This window comes from Moschus berezovskii, chromosome 14, assembly GCF_049115385.1.
Source record: "Moschus berezovskii isolate FMDL1 chromosome 14, NW_MosBer_1.0, whole genome shotgun sequence".
NCBI lineage: Eukaryota > Metazoa > Chordata > Mammalia > Artiodactyla > Moschidae > Moschus > Moschus berezovskii.
Window position 1 is genome coordinate 47,528,347 of NC_142473.1, and position 27,126 is coordinate 47,555,472.

A 27,126-nucleotide genomic window follows, 5' to 3' on the forward strand; every position below is an offset into this window, starting at 1 on the left:
TGAGTAGATATGATAGGGACAGAGTAAAAAGGGACAAAAGAGATGATTAGATAGTTAATTCCACTTGGGGGATGTGCACACTAAGTCGCTTCAGTCGTGTCCAACTCATTGCGACCCTGTGGACGCTAGCATGCCAGGCTCCTCTGTCCATGGGATTCTCTAGGCAAGAATACTAGAGTGGGTTGCCATGCCCTTCTCCAAGGGATCTTCCCAACCCAGGGATCAAATCTGTGTCTCTTTTGTCTTCTGCATTGACAGACAGTTTCTTTAGCACTAGCACCACCTGGGAAGCCCATAGAAAAAAATATAGGGGACCCCTGTAAGTTAATGATCACTCCAGAAAGGAGCTATGCTCAACCAGAAAACCAAGCAGGCTTGTTTAGCAACAAAACCTTGCAACAGAAGCAGAAGACATGCCCCAAACAATAAAACAATGGTGGTGTGAGCCCTACATCCTGCCCAGTGAGCTCACTAAGTTAATGATCCCTATGACATGCTCTCTGCACACAGAAAAAACCAATAATTTGTGGACCTAGCTTGACCATGTAGGGACAAGAAAACTCCCCTGTTCAACCTGGAGGAGGAGCTGATGATGGAACCATGACGTCTACTCAAGAAAAACAAAGAAGGTCTTCTCCCCCTCCCCACTTTTCCTTTGATTTTAAAATTGTAGCCCAATAAGTTATCAGGGTGTGACATTCTCTTGCCCACCCACTCTTAAGGCTCACAAGCACTCTATTCTGGGCTTCCCTGGTGACTCAGATGGTAAAGAATCTGCCTGTGATGCAGGAGACCTGGGTTCAATCCCTGAATCAGGAAGATGCCCTGGAGAAGGGAATGGCAGACCACTCCAGTATTCTTGCCTGGAGAATTCCACGGACAGAAAAGCCTGGCAGGTTACAGTCCATGGGGTTTATCACTTCTTATCTATCACTCTACTGCTCGCTGAGTTCTTTCTGCACGAAGACATAAAGGAATATAGTACCAGAGCCCACAAAATGATACCAAACGATTTCAGATACAGTGCATTTGTCTGCATAGTTAAAAATGAGTTTTGCTATATTGCAGATGTTCAGCTTCTTATGGGAAGGGGCTGGGTCAATGTAAAGCTAAAAGCAGACATCCTCTGAGGAAACTCCAGGAAAGTGCCTGGGCGTCTGGGTCTCCTATTCTCTCCTGAACTGTGGGCTCTCAAAGGCATCTCCCAGGTCTTTCTAGGATTGAGAGTTTCCTAGAAGGGAGGATACAAGCTCTGGTCATGGAGCTTTTAAAGGGGGTGCAGAGTGATCTGTGGTCTGAGAATGAAGAAAGTTTTGGATAAGATTAATTTAATCTGCTCAGTTTGTCACCCGTGTAAGAGAGACCTGTTGGAGTGTGATACAAGAAACCAAAAACTACTTTGAGAAAGAAAAACAGGGTTGTGGGGCTTGTTGGAAGGATAATTCAACAGCAGCTAAACTAGAGGAACGGGAGAGAAACCCTGAGTTTGGGCCTCAGTCCCTGGTGGCTCAGCGGGTAAAGAATCCTCGAGGAGACCAGGGTTCAATCCCTGGGCTGGGAAGATCCCCTGAAGAAGGAAATGGCAACCCACTTCAGTATTCTTGCTTAGAGAATTCCATGGACAGAGGAACTTGGTGGGCTACAATCCATGGGATCTCAAGGAGTCAGAAGTGACTGAGAGACTAACACTTTCACTTGCAGATATAACTAGAACCACGGAGTCAATGTCTGGTTCTCTGCATGCTGACTTTAGCTTTCCCCACTAAGGAGACTGGGCTCCTCCGGGAGGCTGTGTGCCAGTAGCTCCCTGGCCTCTTACATCCCACCTGCCCCGCTGCAGAGAGAGACTGGCTTAGTCTCTCTCTGCTCTGAGAGGAGATCCTGTCCTGGCTTGGGTTGTGGACTGACTTTCATACTGAAACTGAGCAAGTTCGTTAGTGGCCTTCCCAGTGACAGACCCTTCTGTTTCCACTGATGCCTCTTGGGAAAAGAGGCTATAGAAATACACTGTGACCTCCTAGGCCCTCCGCGTGGAACAAACAACAGGTCCCAGCAGTTAATGTTTGGGGAAGTAATGAATGCAGAAACAAAGATCGCATAGTCAGGCAGAAGAGTAGTCGTAAGTTAAACAATAAATCTGTCACAGGGACCCATCCCCCAACCCCACCCCACCCGCCAACCCCTGCCTTCACTGTAGAAAAAGTAAAGATAAGTCTGATGCACATTCTTAAGTTATTTTGCAGATACTAAAAACCCCTACTAGGGACTTCCCGGTGGTCCAGTGGTTAAGAATCCACCTGCCAGTGCAGGGGACACTGGTTCAATCTCTGGTCTGGGAAGATCCCACATGCCATGGGGTAACTAGGCCTGCACATCACGACTACCGAAGCTTGCACACCCTGGATTTCATGCTTCTCAGTAAGAGAAACCGCCACAGCGAGAGGCCCACACACTGCAACTAGAGAGTAGCCCCTGCTTGCCACAACTAGAGAGTAGCCCCTGCTTGCCACAACTAGAGAAAGACCACTTGCAGCAACAAAGACCCAGGGCAGCCAAGAATCAATCAATTAATTAATTAAAAAAAAAAATAGCAGGTGGAGGAAGCTGACTGCCTGTTGACAACCAGCACATAGCCCCCAGGCCAGCTGGACCCAGAAAGCTGTTGATGTTGACTCCTAAGTATAATACTGCCCTGTTACCTCACCACCAACCAATCAGAAGCATGCACGCAGGCTGATCCCCCACCCTGAGACCCCCTCCTCCATTCTGCCTCTGAAAACCCTTCCCCCAAAGCCATCCAGGAGCCTAGGATTTTGGAGCAGGAGTGGCCCTTTTCTCCTTGCATAACACCTGCAATAAACGCCGTCCTTTCCTTCACCATGACCCAGCGTCCGTGGACTGGCTTTGCTGCATGGAAGGCAAGCAGATCCAAGTTTGGTCCCATAAAAATACCACCAATGACTGGGCTATGAAGAGATGTGAGAGCCCTCTTGAGACAAAGTGTCTTTCACAGGATCAACCAGCTGTGCCGAGGAGATGAGTCCCAAAGTACAGACCCACTCACTGGGTACCTGCCCCATGTAATAAGGACACTTCCCAGAGCAGAAAATGTATTAGAACATCACAATACTATAATTAGGGACATCTCAGGGACAGGGGAGCCTGGTGGGCTGCTGTCTATGGGGTCGCACAGAGTCAGACACGACTGAAGCGACTTAGCAGCAGCAGCAGCAGCTGGTGATCCTGTGGTTAAGAATCCAAGCTTCCACTGCAGGGGGCGTGGGTTTGATCCCTAGTGGGGAAACTAAGATCGCACAGCTGCGCAGTGCTATAAAAAAAAAACAAAAAACAAACGCTATAGTTAAAATACAGGCAGCCACCTCTAGTAAGCATTACTATGTCATTGCTAAGTAAGTATTTTTCAATCCTTACCCAAAGCACAGTCAAACAGACTCAACACATTGCCCATGCTGAGTTCAAGGATTAAAGCACGTGGGGACACGGCTGAACCTCTCTCCTTGCTCTATCATCCCTCTCAGGCCAGTCAACTGCCCTCCCTCTGCTGCACTTCTAAGGCCTCAGCCCCTCTCATCTCTCCCAAGCTGCCCATGTCTTTTCACAAGCCGCCCTCCATATTTCCTTCCCTGGCACCATCTTATCTCTGAGTTGCTCTCTATTTTATTATGCCCAAAGGGAGAGCCTCGGCATCGCCTTCATTCTTAATGCTGCTGCTGCTGCTGCTAAGTCACTTCAGTCGTGTCCGACTCTGTGTGACCCCATAGACAGCAGTCCACCAGGCTCTGCCGTCCCTGGGATTCTCCAGGCAAGAACACTGGAGTGGGTTGCCATTTCCTTCTCCAGTGCATGAAAGTGAAAAGTGAAAAGTGAAAATGAAGTCACTCAGTCGTGTCAGACTCTTCGTGACCCCATGGACTGCAGCCTACCAGGCTCCTCCGTCCATGGGATTTTCCAGGCAAGAGTACTGGAGTGGGGTGCCATTGTCTTCTCCGCATTCTTAATGCAAACAGATATAAATCTGCACCTGCTTCAGTTTTTCAGGAGCCTTGGTGGTTGAGGAAGAATTTCCTTCCCCATGCAGAGGAAAGGGGGAGGAGCAGTCCCATCACAGGCTCCCCATCTGGGCCTGGGTCTCTCCCTGGATGGAAGGGATTCTCTGGTCTCCAGATTGCATGAACCAGTGTGCGTGTGAGCTCGTGGAACCGGTGTAACATACTAACCCTACATAGCTGACAACCAGTGAAGCAGCCGAAGGGAGTACGCTAGGCCGATCCAAGCCAGGATCCAAGCCTTCTGCCTCTGGCTTGCAGCTGAATTTGGTTTTCTATGCTGGCTCCTGTAGTTCTCCAGATTTAGCTCTTATTCACCCTCTAGCCTCGTTGGTTTGGGATCTTTCCATAGATCCCTCCCCGTCAGCCTGCTTGGCAAGCACTCTAGTCAAGATCATAACAGCAGTATCACGGGGGCTCAGCTGCAGATATGCGTCCAGCTCTAGAGGAGGAGGCTGCTAGGTCCTTCCTGGCCCTCTCTGGATACCAATGAGTAAGAAAGGAAGAAAAGCAATTGCCCTTGCCAAAAGGGAGGAGATGTCTATTTCCAGAGTACAGGCCTGTCCTCCACCACCTGCTGGAGTGGCTCAGTATTCAGGGACCAGGAGCTAGGAAGGGGCATGTGGGTGGCAATGCCTGAGCCCAGGCACATGGTCTGGGCACAGAGGAAGCAGTACCAGGAGCACAGGAGGCAGGAGGAAGATACATAGGACAGGAGAAACAGTGCCTACAGCTGGCCTGCTCCTGGAGCGGACAGCAGGACCATCGTAACAGCAGAAGGAGACCCTCCAGGTCCTTGCCAGAGGACGGGGCTCGGAAGAGGCTGAGGTTGCAACAGTGACCGAAGCTTTTCTCTTCTTTTCCTCCCACAGTTGTCGTGGCTCATATTCCTTGACTGACAAGACCTAGGACCTATTATTTATTTTTCTTTCATTTGTTCATTTATCATTATTTTCAACTCTTCTGCACAAGAATAAACAGAAATCCATATTTCTTAGCAGTTTGTCATGGAAATGAAAACCAGAAAAGGAAAATATTGGCAGGCGGATTTTTACCACTGAGCCACCAGGGAAGCCCACTCCCCTGGTTTCTGTCTCTAATTTCTTCATTCAAAAATAGCATATTTGGAACTTCTCTGGCGGTCCAGTGGTTAAGGCTGTGTGTTCCCAGTGCAGGAAGCGCTAGTTTGATTCTTGATCGGAAAATTAAGATCCTGCATGCTGCACATCGCAGTAAAAAAACAAACAAAAAAGCATTTGTAATATCATAGCAATAGTGTATGGCAGACAGGAAAACAAACTGCACATTCTAATTATTGTCTAAAGACTTAGCAGGCTAAATCTCTTGAGCTGTTAATAAAACTGTGGTGTCTAGTCGTGTTCAGCAGAATTCTTTCTGGAACTGTTGTGCATGGTGCTTAGCACAAAATAACCACTAGAAAATTGATGCTATAACCACATGTAACCAGAAAAAACACGGCAGGCCAGGAGAGGTTGCTGAGGAGTCTCCTGCTGTCACACAGGAGTCTTGACACAACAGGAGCCTTAACGAAGGGATTTGTTAGGAGCCCTAGGATCTTTAGCATACATCCAAAGGAGTGGGTTTATTATCAGAAATTTTAGGGCCCACAGATATGATCACTGGGTAAGTCTGCAGTTCAGCTGACTAAGCCTCATCTGTACTGACTACAGATGTTAAAAACATCAAACATTTTTACACTTTACTTTTTCTGATTACAAAATAAAGGCTCATTGTTTAAAATATGGAAGGTTAAGAAGTAGGAAATATGCATAATCTCACTACTCAAATGACAGCCATTGTTAGGCCTCATTCTTTTAGTGCTAAAAAAAAAATCCCTTACATACAATTTTGCTTCCTTTTTTTTTTTCACTTTAACATTATAACTCATACATTTCCCTCAGTCATAAACATTCCTTGAAACTTTGCTTTAAATGGCCATATGTGGAGATGGTTTAGTCGCTAAGTTGTGCCCGACTCTGGAGACCCCATTGACTGTAGCCTTACAGTATACTCTTTATATATTTCCCTCATTTAGAAAGAATGCAGTGGAGTGGGTTAGTATTCCTCCCACGTATGTTTATTTGTCCACAGGCATTTTCATTTCATGGGACTCTACTATTGAGACTTCAAACTGGAATTCTCCTCTCCCATTTCCTGCATTCCCCCATCACTTCCAAACTTATCTCATGCACATTCTTCCTCTGCTCAAAGGAATTGCTATGAATTCGGCTAGTAATTCAGCCAAACACTTTAGGCTTGAACACTGAAGCTTTGAGGCCATGTCATCTGGGAAATTTGTTTTACCTCTCTAAATATCATGTGTAAAGTGGGGATTTTGTGTAGAATTCTTATGAGAATCAATGACATTATGTATGGAAAACATTTAGCACATACCAGGCAATCAGTGCATGATAGCACAACAAGATCCAAAGATTCCTAACTATTCGGCCCCCTCCACCCTGCCATGCATTTTCAGCCATATTGCTTAAAAGGAATTTATGCTTGCTGTCTCTACTTGTCCAGCTCCCATTTATACCTCACTGTAATCGCTTCTGCTCCTTTACTGACACTGCTTGCCAGATTGAATAAATTTCAGATGCATTCATAGAGCTTCGAGTTGTTTCGTAACCTTTTCTGCATATAGGCACAGTCAACCAATTCCTCCTTAAAGTTCTCTCTTGGTCTCCATGACACGAGTCTTCCCAACTTTCCCAATTCTCATACTGATCCTTCCTACTCTCCTTTGCTGCCTCTCTCCGCCCTTTAATTAGTGTTGTTCGCAACTTTCATGTGTCTGGAAAAAAAAGCACTATTCTTTGCTAGGAGGTCTGAGTTGGAATTCTGGCTCTCCTACTTACCAAGCTGAGTTCCTAAGTTACTTAACTATCTGAACCTCCATACTCTAGTCTGTGGAAAGGTAACTCCTCTCCTAGATAATCAGTCCAAATGGAGTCATTGTACACTGAGCCTACATTTCCCATTGGTGTAATGAATCAGTAGGCTTAAACTGGAATTCCAGACTTAGAAACTCATTTCCTACCTTAAGAATGTCAAAACTCAAAACAAAGAATGTGCTCTTCAAAATATTTATTAACCATATAAAACTAAATATGAACTATGATATGTTCCTTTGAGGCATTTTTCTTCATGGCCTGGACTGGCCGAGGTTTCTTAGACTCTTAGTTTAATGAAGTTTGGACAGAACATGCGCTCTTTTGCTGGTAACTCCTCCTAGGGCATACACAGGTATTTTTCCTTACTCTAGGAGACTTCTGAACTACATTGAAAATTAGGGTCATCTGCCATAAAGAAAAAAAGAGGAGGCCTCTCAAAGTTTCTGAAAGCTAAAGGTTGGAAGAGGGGCAGTTTCAATGATGTCTTGTGTGTGCGTGTGCTCAGTCATGTCTGACTGCAACCTCATGAACTGTAGCCCACCAGGCTCCTCTGTCCATGGGATTTCCCAGGCAAAAACACTGGAGTGGGTTGCAATTTCGTCCTCCAGAAGATATTCCTGACCCAGAAATCAAATCTGCACCTCATAAAAATTTACTTTGCTGAGCCTCTGAGAAACACCTAACAATACAACCAGGTTTGAAGGACAAATGTCTAGATCCGCTCACTCTGCAATGTCGACCAGTTTCAGTGATGTTTTTTTTACAGTTAAACAAACGCCTTCAAAACAGACTGAAGCAGTTTCCACCAAATTCCTAGTTCCAGGGCTTCAATTGTGATTTTCAGTGTCCAAAACAAACAAATAAATAATAAATTTTAAAAACCAATATCTAAAACACTTCCACAATTCCTTTTGATCCATCCTCTTTGCTGATTGCTTTGACCTTTAATAATTTCACAAATATAAATATCTTAAGGGTGCAACAACTCTGATCTGTTGGCTAAAGTCAGTGAGATGCTTTGTGGATATGAATTAGAGAGGAAGAAAAACTGTCAGGCAGGATGCTGCTGCTTAAGAATTGAGAGACAGTCAAAGCGTTATCCAAACCCAGCTGTTATCAATTAAGTACCATTTCTTGTCCTCTGGAACAGAGTAAAAACCGAAGTTTGAGAACTGGCTCTTCAAAAGGCATTAAGGGGATTGCCTTGGATTCTTGGCAAGATAAAGGTAAGGCAATGATGTCAATTTGTAGTCAACTGCAATATATGATTCCCCCTACCCAACTGCGTAGTCAATATTTTAAAATTTTCTTCCTTATTAAAGTTAGCTTTCCAAAAAAGTAACTTTATCAGTGTTAAATATCCATCTCAAACAATAACAGACCTCTGCATTTTAAGTGACTTTTCTGGGAAGTTTCTTCAATGCTTCTATATTAGCACTTGCAGTTTTCCCCAATCCTGATGTTATACTAACAAATTCTCATTCTATTATAAAAACAAAGTGTTCAACATACAGTGTTCCTAATGAAATCCCATCCCCTTGTTTCCATCCACAGGCCGCCCAGTTCAGGCCCTCCTTAATCTTACCCTGATTTAGTACAATGGCTTTGAAACCAAAGCCAAACATAATTGCCATGGTCCATTCTCTAATCTGCCACCAGCATTTTCCCAACTAGTTGTCCTTTGAACCATCCCTCCAACACAGCACTAAACAAATTTTATTGTCATTTTGTGTTTACATGAGTCTTCTGTATTTTATCTTGAGTATCTAGTGGACAAAGACCATTTCTTTGGTCTACTAGTTAGCACAAAAAAGGCACTTAAGTATCTTATACTGAATATGAGCCCAATTCTTTTATCAGCTTTCAGATAGCCTAAGAACTCTTTGAAAATCAGACTTTTTTCCTACTCAATCAACTACTCTTAAACAATGTGAAAAATTTACCACAAATCTTGATGAAAAGCATCTGATTTTTTCTTTGAAGCTAGTGCACTAGAAAAATGCACCTTAATGACTTAGTGATGCTAATAAACCCCAATTATACTTCTGTATAGCTTTATCCTCAGTGGCTAAAATGTATTACCTGCTCCAGCCTATGTAACTTTAAGACTTCCTGTCTCCCACACCTATCAACTTTAATATATCTACTTTTTCTGTCTCTATCAACTCCTCTCACACCTCTAACTTGCACTCAAAAGCTAATCAGTTTTTTGAAACGTTTATAGCAGAAATATATGGACCCTAATGAAGAAATGATGTATGTACCTATGAAAAAGCACAAGGATCTTGTGACATTTTTACCTGCTAAATGGCCTTCACTACTAATTCTGTCAGAAAAAGATGTGTAGAATTAGCACTGCTAATCACTTAAATTTGCACTATCAATTCTAAAATCTAGTCCAGTTTAGTTAAAACCCTCCCCACTTCAAAACTCTCTTCTGTCACTCAGTTAAAATGAAACTTATAAGTCCTATCCATTATATTAACTTAGAGCTATTTCAAACCACATTATACATTTCATGGCAAGCCACTCCAGTACTCTTGCCTAGAAAATCCCACGGATGGAGGAGCCTGGTAGGCTGCAGTCCGTGGGGTCGCTAAGGGTCGGACACGACTGAGCGACTTCACTTTCGCTTTTCACTTTCCACTTTCACACATTGGAGAAGGAAATGGCAACCCACTCCAGTGTTCTTGCCTGGAGAATCCCAGGGACGGGGGAGCCTGGTGGGCTTCCGTCTATGGGGTCACACAGAGTCGGACACGACTGAAGTGACTTAGCAGCAGCAGCAGCAGCAGATCAAATGCATAATGTGCAATGGGATATAGATGTCATCTATAATGACAAAAAACATTCAAGGTTGACAGGTAAACCTTTCTTAAATCTCAAAATGTAACTAATGTGGAGTAAAATGAAAGTGAAATTCACTCAGTTGTGTCCAACGCTTTGTGATCCCATGGACTATACAGTCCATGGAACTCTCCAGGCCAGAATACTGGAGTGGGTAGCTGTTCCCTTCTCCAAAGGATCTTCCCAACCCAAGGATAGAACCCGTTTCCCGCATTGGAAGCAGATTCTTTACCAGCTGACACGAGGGGAGCCCAAGAATACTGGAATGGGTAGCCTATCCCTTTCTCCGGGGGCTCTTCCTGACCCAGGAATTGAACAGGGGTTTCCTGCATTGAAGGTGGAGTCTTTACCAACTGAGCAACAAGGGAAGCGCAATGTGAACTAAAGCTCATCATTAAATCATGTTTCCTACTCTATCAAAAATGTGTCCTCTGTCTTTAGTACTTTAAATACATTATACTCAACATTTTAAAATGTAGTGTTAAAAAAAATGTAGGAATAATGGAGATAAAATAGTAGAAAACAGGCACCACAAAGATTCACACAATGAAGTTAAGCTCAGAGTGACTTTTAATATGCCAATCAATGTTAATAAAACACAAGTCAAACAGACAAGTGCAATCATGTTTTAAAAGAAAATTAATAGAAAAACAAACAAAAAACTCTATTTTTTTTGTAATATCTGTTAGCCAGTATTATTAGTCAAATGGCTAATCACAGATAAAATATATTTTGTGAAAAGCTTGGGATAGTCAGAAGTCATTCTGGCATTTCAAACAGCTATGTACAGTTATCACCAAGATTAGTTTATATACACAAATATTGAAGAGAAACCGGGCAAAACATTTAAAAACAGACTAACAATACAATCAGGTACAAAACTTGGGCGGAAGGAGAAAACATTTTTTAAAGAGTCAGAGAAGTATAATCAGGAAAAAAGTACAAAACCAGTAATAATTATACTACATTAATACAGCATTCCAAAGGGAGGGAGGTGCATTTCTCCAATGCACTAGCTTCAAAGTTCAAAGAAAAAAAAAGGCAAATAGCTACTTTCATCAACAGCAGCTATATATTTCACATAATTGTTTTAAAAAGAAAGCCTATTAACAACAATGATTGTTTAATGCTACAATTTTACAGCAAAGACAAAACTAAAATAGCAGCAAATTCACAAGGCAGTACTTCCACAGAATTACCATTCCATGGTTCATGCAATGCCTACAAAGTGCTCCCAGTTGGATATACAAGTATAATTCACAATTTAGAAAAAAAAAAAGAAATATAAGATTGACACACAGGTACATTGAAAGCTGGGGAGTACTGAGTCTCTTAGCATTTCCCATTTCAAAGGGAGAACAGGTATGTAATAAAGCCCTTGAGTCCTTTTTTTACAGGTCACTACAGGAAAAGATACCTTTTATTACAATGCAACAGCAAACCATAAGCAGCACACCACCACAGTGGTTAACCCTGGAAAGGCTGGTGTAACATCCAACAGTGACTGACATCCTACCAAAGACAGACTGGTAAGACTAGACAAAAGCCTGATAAAGCACTGGTTAAAATACAGCTTTCAACTGTAATTCACAAATAAGTCCTAAAAGGTATTTCAGTAAAACTACTGACGCCGACTGAAAAAGGAACTGCTGACTGGTTTCTAGCAGTGATCTCAGCCTAGCTTCCTCTTGTCACAGTTTTTTTGGGGGAGGTGGGCAATGAGTAGTTCAGTATATGGTAAGGCTGACAGAGCGGTTCATTTTCTTGCCAATAAGTCGAGATGCTCTATTACTCTGGGTGGTGGATCTGGTGGCCATCCGATCAGTGAAGAGTGCTCTTTCCTCGGCTGCAGCTTTTGCCATCTGGGCTTTCTTGAGTTCTCTAACAACATAAAAATAGGAAACAAGACTTTTCACTTACTGTATTAATCCCAGAAAGGGGTCCTAAGAGGCCAAATACAAACTACATTATCAGTTGGGAGATTTTTGTGTGCCATCGTTACTCCAAGATACAATTAAGGAGAGAAAAAAAGATAATATTGTGAAAATTATTTACATAAGATACAAAAGGAGAATTCTACTTCTTTATATGAACTATGCTGGCTATCAAACTAATGGCAAAAGAACCTTTAAGTATTTCAAGTCAGTTTTATTAGGTTAGTATAAAAATGGTAGCAATAAAGCAAACGAATTACATAAACACTCCAACCAGCTCTCCAAAAATGTCAAAGGTCATTCAGATCAAATGTGAAAATCATCTAACCTAATTGACATTAATTTCATCCTTTCATAAAAGTAAACAGAACATTTTGAGGAGAATGTCATTTATGACAAGAGTTTGGAGAGAAAAAATTGATACCTGCTCATTTTAGCTTTTGGGACAATTTGGGCTTAAGGATTATCACCAATTTCAAATATATGCAGGTTTAAAAACTTTTAAGCCCATAATTTCAAAGTTTAGAAACAATGCCAATTTATAGGTCAAATATCAAGGCAGAAGTCCCCAAACTTTAACCATATAACATGCCAAGCCACTTTATTCTTCACTGATGGAAAGTATAAATCATTTCTAATTAAAATCTGAGCATAAAAATGAGAAAGTAAAAACAAAACAAAAACCCCATCACTTACTTCTGCAAAAGTGAATTTTTGAACTTTTCAGCATTCAATTCTATTCTTAATTGTTCTGCACTCTTCCTCGAAGCAGATAGCAATACTGAATGCTTTACCAGTGCCATTGCTGAAGGTCTTCTCTCTGGATCTGGATGAATCATAACCTTAAAAAGAGAAGTAAAATTAACACAAAGATATGCAATTTAATAAAATATTGAACTGTGTCAATAAAGTGCTTCACATATAAAATGCTCACTTTCAGCAGCTCTGTAAATTCTTGGGAAAGCACTTGTGGAATCCGAGGTAATCTACCCTGTCTAATTTCATGCCATTGGTCTCCATTTCTGGGAAGAGGCTCAGCACCAGCAGCACATACCACCGTGAGGGCAAGGGCAAAAATATCTGCTTTTGGTAGGTGAGTATAGTTCTGTAAAATTAAAGGGAAAAAAAAAGTTAAGGGAATATAAAGACGGCCAAAATAAAGTAAGATTACACCTCAGTGATGATTTGGGTGAGAAATAAGATGAAATTAAAATGTCCAGTGATACATTTAAATTTAGGACATATTCAGAGAACAAGCTAAATTTGGGGAGATTATAATTTTTTTTAATGACAAAGTAATATACACTCTGGGGCTTTCCTGGTAATTCGGTGGTACAGAATCCACCTGACAAGGTAGGAGACACAGGTTCAACCCCTGGGCTGGGAAGATCCCCCAGAGAAGGAAATGGCAACCCACTGCAGTATTCCTGCCTGGGAAATTCCATGGACAGAGGAGCCTGGCGGGCTACAGTCCCTGGGGTTGTGAAGAGGACACGACTTAGCGACTAAACAACAATACACTTTGGGGTGGGATGGTAAATACATTTCTAAAAGTATTCAGGTTATTTCTCAAAGGCCTCCCCTTTATCACCAGCCTCACTCAACTCTCAGAAGAAACTTTACCTCTAGGGGCATTCATATGAAACTACAAACATCAACAAGTTAGAAATATGAATATATATATATATATGACACAAATATACATAAACAGAATAGTGTCATACAAGTCCTTTGTTCTAGTTATTCTATTTCCATTCAAAACACTTATCAAGAAATATTTTATAACACTGTTTTTGAAATAGTATTATTAACTATGGGGCTTCCCAGATGGCTCAGATGGTAAAGAATCTGCCTGCAATCCAGGAGACCTGGGTTCGATCCCTGGGTCAGGAAGTTGTCCCCTGGAGAAGGAAATGGCAACCCACTCCAGTATTCTTGCCTGGAGAATTCTATGGACAGAGGAGCCTGGCGGGCTACGGTCTATGGGGTCGCAAAGAGTTGGACACAACTAAGTGACTAACACACATTTTCACATTATTAACTGTATGCCATACTTTAATCACTCCCTTATTGCTGAATATTAACATCATTCTCAATTTATTTATATATGAATATTTCTTTAAGAGAGACTCCTAGAAATGGAAATTCTGGGTCAAAAAGAATGTGACTTTAAAATGTTGACAGATGTTAACACTTTGATATCCGAAAAGACATTGTCATTTTAAAGTTTCACCAGTAATGCGTGCAACCCCACCACTGCTGAATATGATAAATCTTTGCCTTTATTGACTTTTGCTAGATTAAATACCCCAACAAGCTAACAGTTTACACTTTCTATTCTGTATTACCTTTCTACTGGTTATTAGCTTAAAATTTCAGTACATCTGCATTTATAGTTTTCCAGCAGTTGATGATAAGTGTTACAAAGCAAATGGCTTAAAGAAGAAAAACTACCTCCTGTAAAACTTCATTTGCAAGAAAACGGCTATCACCCTCTTCAACTTGTGGACTAGAGATCCTTGTTACATGCCCAAGGTCACCTAGAAGCATTGAAAAAAATACAGTCAAGAATTAAAACAAAACAGCCTCTATTTTAAGGAAATAATTTGGTTGCTTTTCTTTCTTACCTATTTTAAACATAACTTTGTTGGATGCCCAGTCATCTTCATCTCCTTCTTCAGAGGCAGCATTTGGGATTGAAGTTCGAGATATGAAAATATTACCTGTCAAACAGTTATTTAGGTAAGCCATACTAACAATTAATAGAATCAAAGTTCACAAACAAGTCATACAACAGAATCATTCAGAAAGCGCTTAAATATATAGACTGTGTGTTCTATCCCAAACCCAGTGAGAATGAAAGGGGACTGTATTTTCCAGAAATACATTTTCTGGTCTAGCACTGGTCCTTTAACACTTGAAAACCACTGCATTAGACTCTTGTCACCTACACATTGATCTTCAGCAGTTCTAATTACTTAGAAATAATACAAAGGGCAATTAACATACTAATTCATGATGCTGCTGAAGCACAAATTTTAATCTAATGCTATAAGGCTGGTGTGAAAACAAGTCATGCAGTTATTGAGTTTGGCTGACCATACAGCATCTACATCCCAAAAAGGTTTTGCAGTTCACTATTTCTACTGTATACAAACTTTTTTTTCATCTAATTCAGCTAAGTTTATATAAACATAAGCTTTAGCAGCAAACTTTATTTTAGTAGTTTTATCAGCGTCTTTTCAATTTTATTTACAGGACAACTTATTTTATGGGGATATTTGTAAATTTAAAACTTCACATGCCTTAATATTTTCAACTTTTGTACCTGTAATGTAATGGTCCCCTATGTTTGTATAACATTTAATACAAGCTATGAGTATGGGGAAACCTCAATGATCTACATTAATTGCAACCAGTTCAAACATAATTTTTCCTTTTTGAAAATAAATGTTTTAATAAGTTGACATACTTCATGTAATTCATGTAATTAAGTTGTGAAAAATGATTTAAATCACACAGCCCATGGGGTTGCAAAGAGTAGGACACGACTCAGCGTAGATTAAAAAAAGAAAAGAACCTCAGTAATTCAATTTAAAAACACTCAGACTAAAATGTTTACTTAAACCCACCAACCTTTTAGTTGGGTTTCCCTGGTGGCTCAAAGGTAAATAATCCACCTGACAATGCCTAAAAACACCTAGCTTAAAATGTTTAACTTAAATCCGTCAACCTTTTAGTTGTAACTTCTAAATTAAAGGACAGAAAAAGAAATTAGCTAAATGATGCAAGGAAGCAACCAGTCAAACCCAGAAGAAAGGAAATCTGGCAAGACAAGGTCTGTATTATGATTATTTAAGTAGGAGAAGAGTAAAACCTAAAAAAGAAAATGGATTTACGCTGATGTAATGCATGGTTCTGAAATGGACACTAGTTTGGGATGAAACAACTGCCAAGGACTTTGGTCAACTAGGAAAAATGTTAATATGATCTGGCTAGTAGATAATTATGGAAAGGTAGAGGCAGTGTCTTTTAAAAAAAGTTCTAAAACAGTATGTACCTTATGATGTTACTTTTGACGAGAGGGATTTGCACTAAAATGTTAGTGTAGGATTCACTTGCATCCTTTTTTAAACGCAAAAAGATAACAAAAATGCATGTACCATTTTGTTTTCTGAACAAAACAGTAATAACAATAACCCTCTTAGCCGCACCAGCGTTAATTTAAAAGTACGGATCTATATAGCCTAGTACAAGAGATAGGCTTTAAGCATGAGTTCTTTTAGTCTCCCCATCAGTCCCACTCTAAGACTGTGGTTCCCATAAGATGTAGAACATTTTTTTCCAGCTTTTAGTAAAAATGAGCTTATTATTTCAGATCTTTTGGGGTAACAAGGGAAGAGGTGATAGGAAATGAAACAATACTACGAAGTGGGTCAAAAATCTTTTAAAATGAAAATGAAATGTACACACTGCTGTATTTAAAATGGATAACCAACAAGGTCCTACTGCACAGTACAGGGAACTCTGCTCAATGTTATGTGGCAGCCTCGATGGGAGGGGAGTTTGGGCAAGAATGGATACATGTATATGTATGGGTGAGTCCCTTTGCTGTCCACCCGAAACAATTACAAAGTTGTTAACCGGCTATACTCCAGTATAAAATAAAAAGTTAAAAAAAAAAAAAAAAACTAACAATGAAAAAACATAGTAAAATGTTTATGTTTCCATATTGTTTTAATGAAGTCATTTATTCTATAAAACCCTAAAGAACATAGGTCAGAGGCTCTGTAATACTTACTAGGCTTTATATCCATGTGAACCAAAGACATTGAATGAATATACCTCAAGCCCCGGCCAACTTGTAAAAGGAGATCCTTCAACTCTGCTTCTGCAAAGTAACTCATACTTCTGTAGTTTTCACTTATGGCATCGGCTAAACTTCCACCTAACAAACACAAGAAAAGTTAGAATTTTCTTCTTTCTGAAATACCATTTTTCTTTCATCTTTACTGTACGACTAGACACAACCAAGAAAGTGACATTTTACAGGACCTATTCTCTTCAACCTGCTTGTGAAATCAAAACTGTATTTATTCTTTCAATAGCTAAAACACTCACATGTGTGCAAACTATAATATAAAGTCTCTGGCTTATCAAGACATACTCTAGCAACCCTCCTGGCTCTCTTTCCCAGAGTAATGTTATGAATTCTTTTCAACTCCTTTTTATACAAACAATAACACATTTTCATTATCTTGAAGATCATTCTTTATAATATACAAAGACCACTCCTTTCTTAGGTATACAGAATTCCATTGCATAACTGAATGGTAATGCACTAACCAATCCCCTAATTGATGGACATTTAAAAATGATTTCCAAGCCTTTAATACTACAAATTATAGTCTCAGGAATTCACACATATTTTGTTACCTCCTACAAACAAACTGCTGGGTCAAATGGGATATACAATATAATATATACATTCATTGTGTGTGTGAGACACTATTTTATTACATATAGGATAAATTCCTATAGCTGAGAGGGCCATTTCCATTTACCCTACAAAACAGCTTTGGGTTGGTTTTCACACTGTCAATCCCAAGACTTGATTGCCTCTGAAAGCTCACATAAAACACACTCAGTTCCTGATTTCAAAAATGGCTAATATTTAAAATCTGCTAACATAAGCTTATGTAAATCTGGGGATTTGGAAGACAAATCTGGATGATTACACGCACACAGAGTCCCCTTTAGAGAGGGCTGTACTAAATCACACTTCCATGCTTAATGTACAAGAATACCTATTTTCCCACATACATAACAGAGTCTACAAATTTTATAAGTAAAATCCAGTATCTTAGTATAGTGTTAATTTATACCACTCTTACTATGAATAAGAACAAACCTGCTTTTATAGAATCAAACCAATCAGCTAATTTGTTTATACTTTAAGAAACTTTAAGCTTATACTTCATAAGTTTTATTAAAAACTTTGTTTATACTCTGTCTCAGAGGAAATGAGGAGTTATGTTTAAAAAATAAACAAACCACTTCTGTTTAAATCTTAGTTGGGAATAATAAAACCAGAAGCAAGGTAATAAAATCTAGGTCGATGATATACTACTCAGAAAAGTAGGTCCTATAATTTGAACAAGTCTAAACAGCAAAAACATCAAATGTGCGGTAAAAATAAAAAATAAATCACACACCTGTATAGTTTAGGATTAAGTATGTTCTCCGAACTTAATTTGTACAAATCTTGAACTGTGGGAAAAAGAGAGCTCTAGAAGAGAGCAGGTCAATAAGCTTTTTGGGATATGTGAATTTGAAGTCCTAGATCAAGTTTACCAAGAAATAATATGGCTGCTTTTTAATGAGTCTAGCAACTACAGCTGGGCCAGTTTCTTCTATCTTGCTGCTGAAAGGGTAAGAAAGGTGAGAAGAGCAAACCATTCATCTGATATTTCAGGTTCTCCTCCGATATCAATTAACATTTTTCTACACCTGCTTATCAAGAGTAGAAATTCCATCTATCACCAAATCAAGAAAACAGGCTCAAAATGCAAACAACTGTTTGCGATAAAAAATCAGTTAAGATAAAGGATATCAGTTAATCAACACTACAAATGAATGATAACAGAATCCGTCCCTGTGAAACTACAGAAAAGGATCTAAAGACTAGGTCTATTAGGACATTCAAGGGTTTATGTGGAGAAAATGGTGGAAAACGGAAACAGAAGAGCTCACAAATATAACTAGATAGCCTCATTTTCTTTCATCTAGCAAAAACACCATACAAAGAGGCTGTTCTATTGTACACACAAGTCTATTATTTTTTAAAGATCCATATCCTAAAGTGCTTTAGACTGCTCCAAAATAATAAACTATTTCAAAAGATTATTTTATAGTCTAACTTTATTACAGGACAGAGTCTTTGTAATCTGAGAGGGTAGCAAAACGGCTCATCCACCTCACCCAAATCCCAGGTCCAAGTCAGTTAGCTCAAAATCAACTGAATAACACAACCACGTACTTGGTAGGTTGTTACAAATTTGTGATTTCTGGACTGTGGCCGACAGCAAGTCACATCAACAAGGTGAGAGATAGAAAGAAACTAGAAGCAGATGGTGTCTAGCAATACGGAGGAAAGAAGCTATTATGATCAAGTTATACTATTAGTATCTGCAGTAACTAAAAAAACAGAGGTTAAACAACAAAATAGTCCACAAAGCCATAGGAGACAGCTACATAAATATTTTGATGATATGAATAGACACATTTCAAGAGATGTGTGAAACCAGCAGCAATTCTGCATACTGAGCAATTATATTTTTTCAAGGGTGTAGAATAAAACGACAATTCAGTGAGAAGTCAGGTATGAGAAATGGATCTTCTACATCTGTTTTGCTCATTATTTTCCAAAACAGAAAACTTGTATCTACTACTTATACCACTTATTTATTCACAAGCTATGAAATGGCTGGTCTGTGATTCATGGGGTCGCAAAGAGGCGGACACGACTGAGCGACTGAACTGAAGGAAAAAAATGAGAATCAACAAAAATAATCTTCACTACTCAAGTGTTCAATAAATTCTAAATTCTCTAATATTCACTGAAGATGTACAGAAATAAAAATCCATCATATACAAAATTTTAGGTGTTTAGTAACAGATCTGTAAGAATCAGAAGTGAGGCCAGGACTTTGGTAAAGATTTAGTGAAAAAGGAAGGACCTAGGATGACTGTTGAAGGACCTGCTGAAACTCAAAACCATATAAAGGTCCAAAGTTAAACCTCTATAAATGCTGTTTTAGGGGAGGCAGGGAGGAAGGAAGGAGGCAGGCACAGTTAGGGAACTAAAGAGAATAACTTTCTCTTTACAGAAACATTTCAGTGGATTCCAGTGGTAAACGAAGGGTGGATAGATAGTATGGGGAGCAAGATTCAACAAATGGCTGAATTTATATCAATGGAGAATCACTGTCATTTACAAATAACTATTATCAGTTTCAGCAGCACATAAAATTAAATGCAAAGGGAAGGCTAGATACAGGGAGCTTGGCTTATTAACTATTATATCGCTCCCACACTCTATGCTAAGTGCTAGGAATACCAAAATATATATGGCAAGGCTGCTATCCTCTCAAGAAAATCAGTTTAATTTGAGTAATAGACATACAAATAATAGACATGGTTCTACTATCCAGGTAGAAAGAACAAGGTTTTCAATCTTATCTTCCAGGTAAGAATAACTTGCAGTTCAAATTCATGTCAGGCTTTTGATCTTTGAATTTGTAACAGGTAAAAGATATATAGAATTAGAGCAAGACTTTAGATAAAAAATTAATTATTTCCTTGGTGTTCGTGTTCTTGAGTTTACACATTTACAGGGGAACCATTACTCACCATTACAATATTCATTCTGTATAAGCATATGATCATCTTCTGCCCATGCAGAGAAGTATCGAACTACATGAGAATGTTGCCCAAGCACTGCATGAGCATATACTTCTCTCAAAGCATTCTGCCTAGAAGTTTGAGATTAAGAAAATCGTAAATCATTTTTATTTAAGATAAACTGAGTTAATTTATCTGAAAATTAATAGAAAAATCTTGACTTCTGGATCCATCATTCATTATGCTGAAGAACAACTTGCTTAAGAGAGAGGAGGATTAAAATTCTGTATGAGATTTTCCCAAAGGTTTCCATTAAAGAATCTGGAGTAGGAAATGGCAACCCACTCCAGTATTCTTGCCTGGCAAATTCCACACAGAGGAGCCTGGTGGACTACGGTCCATGGAGTTGCAAAGAAACAGACACGACTAAGCACTCATCATGCCATTTAAGAATGTTAGAAAGAAGGAATCTTGCTGGCCCTACAATTCAAGAAAGATGAAATTCTACTCTACTGTGAACTCATGGATGCTACTAGAAATAGAAAATTAAATCAGGCTCCAAGATCAGACTCCTCATATTACTCTACCAAATCCAATAAAAACTAATGGCACAAAATAAAATGGATCTGACTTAAATCATTATAACTTCTTAAACATTAGAGATTAAATTCAGTGACTGACCACCTAAAACCTTAACATTTCTAACACCACACTGATGAACAAAACAGCAAAAGACAAAATCTTTAATACATACTCATCAACAGAGCCAGCCAATGGCTTTTTTGACCGTTTTATGGCATAAATGCATCCATCCAGCCTCTTCACACATTTAAACACAGAACCAAATTCTCCAGAACCAATCTTCTCTAGCTCATGAAATTCTGTTGTATACCGAGACTTCATATTGCTTTCAGTAATTGTAATTCTCTGTAACAAAAAGTGTATACATATATATATATAATTTAAAGGTACAAAAGTGATTTTTTTCACTAAGGTGATAACACTATGACATTTAAAAATTTTACATTTTAATGCTTATTTAACATGTATATATGGGCTTTCCTTGTGGCTCAGTTGGTAGAGAATCTGTCTACAATGCAGGAGACCTGGGTTCAATCCCTGGGGCAGGAAGATCCCCTGGAGAAGGAAATGGCAACCCACTCCAGTACTCTTTCCTGGAGAATTCCATGGATAGAAGAGCCGTGCAGGCTATAGTCCATGGGGTCGCAAAGAGTCAGACATGACTGAGTGGCTTTCAATTTCAACATGTATATAGGATAGCTTGTTAAGTAGAAAACAAATATCAAAAACAATAAAAAGAAAAATTTTTTTAAAACCAATAAAAAGGAAATCAAAAGCTACTGACTTTAGCAGGTCTTGTTTCATCTTCAAACTCATAATCACTGGCTTCCATGTCTTCACCACAGGAACTGAAAAATATTATTTTTTCTATCAATATATTTGACAGATCCATCAACTAGAGATCCAAAACTAGCTGACAGATGTATAGCAAAATGAAAATTTACTGAATGAAAACCGAAAAGAAAGCATTTACTTTTGAAATGACAAGATATAGCCCAAGAAATGTTGTTCCTGTTTAGATATACCAACACTAACACACATATCAAAATTAAAGCCTTTCTAAATCAACTTTCTCTGCTTGCCTCATTTTGACACCAGCAAATTTACTAGAATTTATCTAGACTTTTTCTTCCTTTCCCATGCCACTTTCCCATAGCTGATTACTGAAAACTGCTAGTTATGGAGAATTCTCAGCCCATAAACTTCCAAATCATTTGGTTGAAATTAAATTTTAATTATGCCAAACCAGTTTTGGGTGGTTCAGAAACCAAACTGTTGAAAAACAAATAACTTACTCATTCCAATATGCCCTTTTTCTTCTACGACACTGTCCTGAGGAATGCAGTAACAGAGAATCTGGAGTAAAAGGATTAATATTCACTTGAGGAGTCTGTCGAACGTCAAATTCCCTTTTTCCTGATTTTTCTGTATCCATGAATAGAGAGCCACCTCGGAGTTTAACAGAACTGGAATCAATTCCTCGAGCTTTGGAGAGCAAACTCTAGGAGAGAAAAAGAAATGCTTAGGATCCAAGTGCTATAGATAGCCCTCTCAACCTAATTTCCAACAAGTCTTTCTCCTGGCTGAATGTGTAGGTCAAAGCAACACACCAACTCTTGTTATCGTTCAAGCAAAATAGGCCGTGGTTTACTTAGGAGCCCGAAGCTGGATACTAACCACCTTTCCTGAAAAAGTCAAGTAAAACAGGTCTCTAACCCTAAAAAGAATATGATTGAAAACTAAAATTAAGTTCACTCTAGGAGCTAAAAGTTAAAAAACCTTTCAATCCATCTAAAAATTGAAAGCATTCTGGGAGTCCCATAAAATCTCCCCTCCCCCATCCAAGTAGGGCTTTGAAAGCCACCTCCATGGAGCTCCTCCCCTCACTTTCCAAACTTGCCTTGGGCAAGTCGGCCAATAAACAGTAAAGCACAAAAAGCACACATCTCCTGAGGTTTATGACTAGCAACCGGACTGAAACTCACTTTAAAAGGTACATTTTCCACATTAATCTTTTGAGTTCGATACTGTCTGAATTTTGGGAAGTGTCCGCTTTAAAATCTGCTGTTACTTCTAAAGTTCTACAAGTGGTAATCTGCATACTCCCTTGCCACTCAACACACAGGTGCTGAATACCTACTTCTTTAAGAAACATTATCAATGGTATGAAAGCCTGAGGGTGCAGGCGACAATATCCACGCTGGTTTTTAACAGCTGGACGTTCCTAATCCAGACACTTCGACTGATCAAACTTGGGAACTGCAAACCCAAGGGTGTAAACAAACGCTTACCAAATAAAATATTCTTTCCGGAAAGAGGCTTAAACGCTACCCCGAGTTATTTACGAGCCTTTTAAAGACTGTAAATACTTGAAGGCCAGCCTTTTCTCCCAAGTCGAAGCGCGGTCTCCCTCCATATCTCAAACTTTCCCCCAAAAGGCCACCTGATACGAAACGATAAGTGCATTTTTTTTTAACCGAACTCCTGCGTGCGCCGCCCAAATTACAGGACTGATCACTGCGTTTAAAAGGCACCAGATGGCTGCGGCGCTGAGTGTCAGATGGCCGGGCCAGCACCACTGGAGCATCCTTCCAAACCGCGTTATCGGGGCCACACTCCCGCCTGCCACGCTCGGGGCCGCCCCGACACGGCGGGCGTTAAATCGTCAGCCACCTGGACGGCGCCGATCAGCCCCTTTGAAAGATGAAGAAGTTACGGACGAGGCCCATTGTTCAGTTACATAATCTTAACGGACAACTGCTGGGCAGGGCCCAAAAAAGGGGCTGCCAACTTTTTTGTTACGGCGCAGGAGAGCGGGCTGGGGTGAGGCCGGGCGGTTATGTAACCGAACCCGGGCAGCGCCGCGCTCCGCTCCCGGAGCCGCGGCCTTTTTAAAAGGCTGGGCCGGCGCGGGCTCCGGGCGCCCCGGCGGCCGCGTCGTCTCACCTTGGGGGTGTGCGGCGTGTCGAAGAGCCGCAGCTTGCGGAAGGTCTTGTGCGGCGGGGTGCCCGGGTAGTCCGGCAACGGCGAGCAGGCGCCCTCTCCGGCCCCGCGCGCCCCGCAGCTCTGCGGCGCCGCATCCCCCGGGCCGCCGCAGCGCACTGGCGAGAACGAGCTGCCCAGAAAGTAGGGAGCCGCCGGCGACTTGACCGGCGACGAGGACCCGAAGCCCTCCTCCTCCCACGAGTCGCCCTCGGCCCCGCCGCCCGCCGCGTCCGCGCCGGGGCAGGAGCCCCGCAGCAGCATGTCCTCCTCCAGCTCCCCCGGGCTGCCGGGGATCGTGCCCGGAGAGCGACGGCGTTCGGGCCCGGGCTCTGTGGGGCTCCTCGCGGGCGGCAGCGGCGAGTCGGGCTCCTGAAAGGCCGAGTCCTCCCCGGTGCTGTGGCCGCTGCCTTCTTCCTCCTCTTCTTCCTCCTCCTCCTCACAGTCGCTGCAGGGTGAGAAGATCAGCTTCTGCCGCAAGGTGCAGGAGGCCGCGGCGCGGCGGGGCGGCGGCGGCTGCTGCCGGCTCAGGAAGCTCATCGCGCCCCTGGGGCCGGGGCGGAGGACCGGAGAACCTGAGCCCGCGGAGTCCAGGGCTCGGCCGGCCCAGGGGGCGGGTCCGCCACGTGCGACTGGGCGCGCCCGGTGGCCGCGGCGGCGGCGGCGAACGGCGGCTCCGGGACGCTCTGGGCGGCGGCCGGTGCGGGAGGCGGCAGCGCGGGCTGTCCGGCAGAGGCGGGGCGGCCCGGGCGCCGAGTCTGGGGTCTCCGCAGGTCCAGCCGCAGGTTCGGGTTCCGCGGCTTCCCGCGACCGTTAACCACGTGAGTGCCCAGTCCACCAATCCGCGCCCAGCCTAGGGTTTGAAAAAAATGGAGGGCGCGACGTAGCCCGCTGGGGAGGGATCGTCTACGCGATTTTGGCGCGAACTCGCTGGCTCCACCCCTCCCTCTCGGCGCCGGGCCTGGCTCGGGCGGGCGCGGCGCCGCGGGCCTATGAGCGAGCGGGATGCCTGGGAGCTGGGTCTGGCGCCTCCCGGACTGGGCCGCGCAGGGAGGGGCGAAGGTTGAGGGTTGAACTCGGCCGAGCCGAGCGCCCGCCTGGACACCACATCCTCGGCGCCCTTCTGACTCCTCGGAGGTGGAGCTGGACTGGCGGCTGGAGAGCGCCTCAGAGTCCCTGCGAGTCGGCGCGAGCAGGAGGCCGCCGTGGCCCTTGGTTGCTCGCCGGGGAGACTGACCTTACGTCCCGCATCCCTTTGGTTCCGGCCCCTGGGGCGCATGGGCGTGGCTAAGGGGGGTTAGGTTCCCGAGTCGAGGCCTGAGGCGGGGATGGTAACTCCGGCCTCTGGACCGAAGTGTCTGCAAATGGGTTAGGCCGACACCAAAGTCAGAGGAGATGGAGGAGATGGACACGACTGAGCGGCTGATCCGACTGAAAGTCAGAAGGAGAGACTCGAGTTCTCAGGCGAGGTCCCTGGCTGCAGGGCTGCCTCTGAGCCTCTGTTTCCTTGCAGAGAGGCTGTTATGGGCCGGGGTGTCTGCAGCGAGGGGAGCGCCCCCAGACCGTGGTCCTCTTTGCCACCCCCGCTCCCCCCCCACCCCCGACTCATTCACGGTAAATGAAGCAGCTCCACACTCGGCCCTAAGCACAAAACCAGGTGCCCACCACGCGGCCACGGTGTTTATATTTGTTTGCCAGCACGTGGGCAAGTGTTGGCAAAACAGATCAGCTTAGCTTGCTGCAAACTTCAAAGCAACTTGAGAAAAAGTTTCTCTAGTACTCCTGTCAAATTTTGAATGTCGGAAAACAGAAGTTTCTGACAACTTCATAAGTTGTAACCCCCTAATGAATCTTCTTCCTTCTCGTGTTTTTTTCTCCGTTTTTTATTCTTTAGGATACATTCAAAGAAGTAGGAATTACTGTGTCAAAGTATATAAACTGCCAAATTGCCCTCCAGAAAAAAAAAAATTACGTTCTCACTGGCAATGGATTACAGTACACCCTTTGAGAATTCTGGACATCAGTGGGTATTTAAGTTTGTTGATGTAATTTTGTTGTTTTGAGTCATATCACTGGACAGTTTTCATGGGCCTGTGGCACTTCATGAATATTAATACTTGACCATATATGCTGTTCTAACACTTTTCAAAAGTTAAAACTTAAGCTGGATTTTTAATAATTTAAACACATCTTAGTATTTATCGCATGGGAAATTCCCTGAGACTACATAACTGAAGATGCAGTGAAGAGTAAGCAGTCATTTTCTCCAAATATTTGCTAACTGATATTTCTTTTTTTTTTTGTTAATCCAAACTTAATTTTAAGCTCAGAAGACAGAAATTCTACTATTTTGTATGTTTCAAAGAGTGCCATTCTCTGAAAAGCCAAGGAGTGGTTTTTAGCACCCTCCCAAATGGCAACCCACTCCAGTATTCTTGCCTGGAGAATTCCATGGACAGAGGAGCCTGGTGGGCTACAGGCCATGGGGTCGCAAAGAGTTGGACAAGCCTGAAGTGATTTAGCACTCCAACACCTCTTCTCTCCTAGTGAAAAATATAAATTCTTTGATATGGATAGTTGACATTTTCTAAATTTCATGTGAAGTATAAATAAAAATAACTGTAAAACTTCTATTCCTTGTTGATCTGTAACATGAGTTGTGTGTAAAGCAATGTGCTTCCTAAACACCTCTGTCCCCTAATGTTTTGCCCCAAGCTTCTCCTATATAAAAAATTCTATATCCGCTGTTTCTACCTATGTAAACTCATGCTGCCTCCCATCCCCTTCACTCTTTCACAACATCCTGCTTCATTTCCTTGACAGGCTTTTATCTAAAAGTGTGTTGATTGTTTACTACTATTCCATTCTAGAAAATGAGGTCCTTGAGTATAGGGACCTTTCCTTTTGTTTATTGCAGTATTCTGATATGGCTTCAGTTCAGTTCAGTCACTCGGTTGTGTCCAACTATTTGCGACCCCATGGACTGCAGCATGCCAGGCTTCCCTGTCCATCGCCAACTCCCAGAGCTTGCTCAAACTCATGTCCATCGAGTTGGTGATGCCATCTGATCATCTCATCCTCTGTCGTCCCCTTTTCCTCCTGTCTTCAATCTTTCCCAACATCAGGGTCTTTTCCAATGAGTCAGTTCTTCGAGTCAGGTGGCCAAAGTGGAGCTTCAGCTTCAGCATCAGACCTTCCAATGAATATTCATGACTGATTTCCTTTAGAATGGACTGGTTAGATCTCCTTGCAGCCCAAGGGACTGTGTCTTCTCCAATGACACAGTTCAAAAGTATCGATTCTTTGGCGCTCAGCTTTCTTTATGGTCCAACTCTCACATCCATACATGACTACTGGAAAAACCATAGCCTTGACTATGTGGACCTTTGTTGGCAA

The 27,126-nt window shown here is 41.9% G+C and overlaps 1 protein-coding gene across 2 annotated transcripts; it reads right to left on the reverse strand.

Moving 5' to 3' along the window:
- Positions 1-10,361: 10,361 nt before the first annotated feature.
- On the reverse strand, positions 10,362-24,416 carry WEE1 (WEE1 G2 checkpoint kinase). 2 transcript variants are annotated; one of them, XM_055423398.2, is made up of 11 exons: positions 23,695-24,416; positions 22,044-22,249; positions 21,533-21,596; positions 20,921-21,093; positions 20,176-20,297; positions 16,565-16,711; positions 14,391-14,486; positions 14,218-14,303; positions 12,698-12,868; positions 12,460-12,605; positions 10,362-11,710 (listed from the first exon to the last, which is right to left on the reverse strand). In XM_055423398.2, the coding sequence occupies exons 1-11, from the start codon at positions 24,268-24,270 to the stop codon at positions 11,557-11,559; spliced, it is 1,941 nt and encodes a 646-aa protein (XP_055279373.1). In that variant the 5' UTR covers positions 24,271-24,416; the 3' UTR covers positions 10,362-11,556. The 2 variants fall into 2 exon arrangements, with proteins under 2 accessions (XP_055279373.1, XP_088699213.1); XM_088843087.1 differs by lacking the exon at positions 23,695-24,416 and adding an exon at positions 22,426-22,569 and having other exon boundaries at positions 10,363-11,710.
- Positions 24,417-27,126: the final 2,710 nt, after the last annotated feature.

Bases quoted from the DNA above. Each gene is read 5' to 3' on its own strand.
- WEE1 (XM_055423398.2), bottom strand. From the start codon at position 24,270: ATGAGCTTCCTGAGCCGGCAGCAGCCGCCGCCGCCCCGCCGCGCCGCG. The intron at 21,094-21,532 runs GTCAGTAGCTTT...TTTTTGTTACAG, and splicing joins ATGAAACAAGACCTGCTAAA to AGAATTACAATTACTGAAAG. The intron at 14,304-14,390 runs GTAAGAAAGAAA...CAATGCTTCTAG, and splicing joins CAAAGTTATGTTTAAAATAG to GTGACCTTGGGCATGTAACA.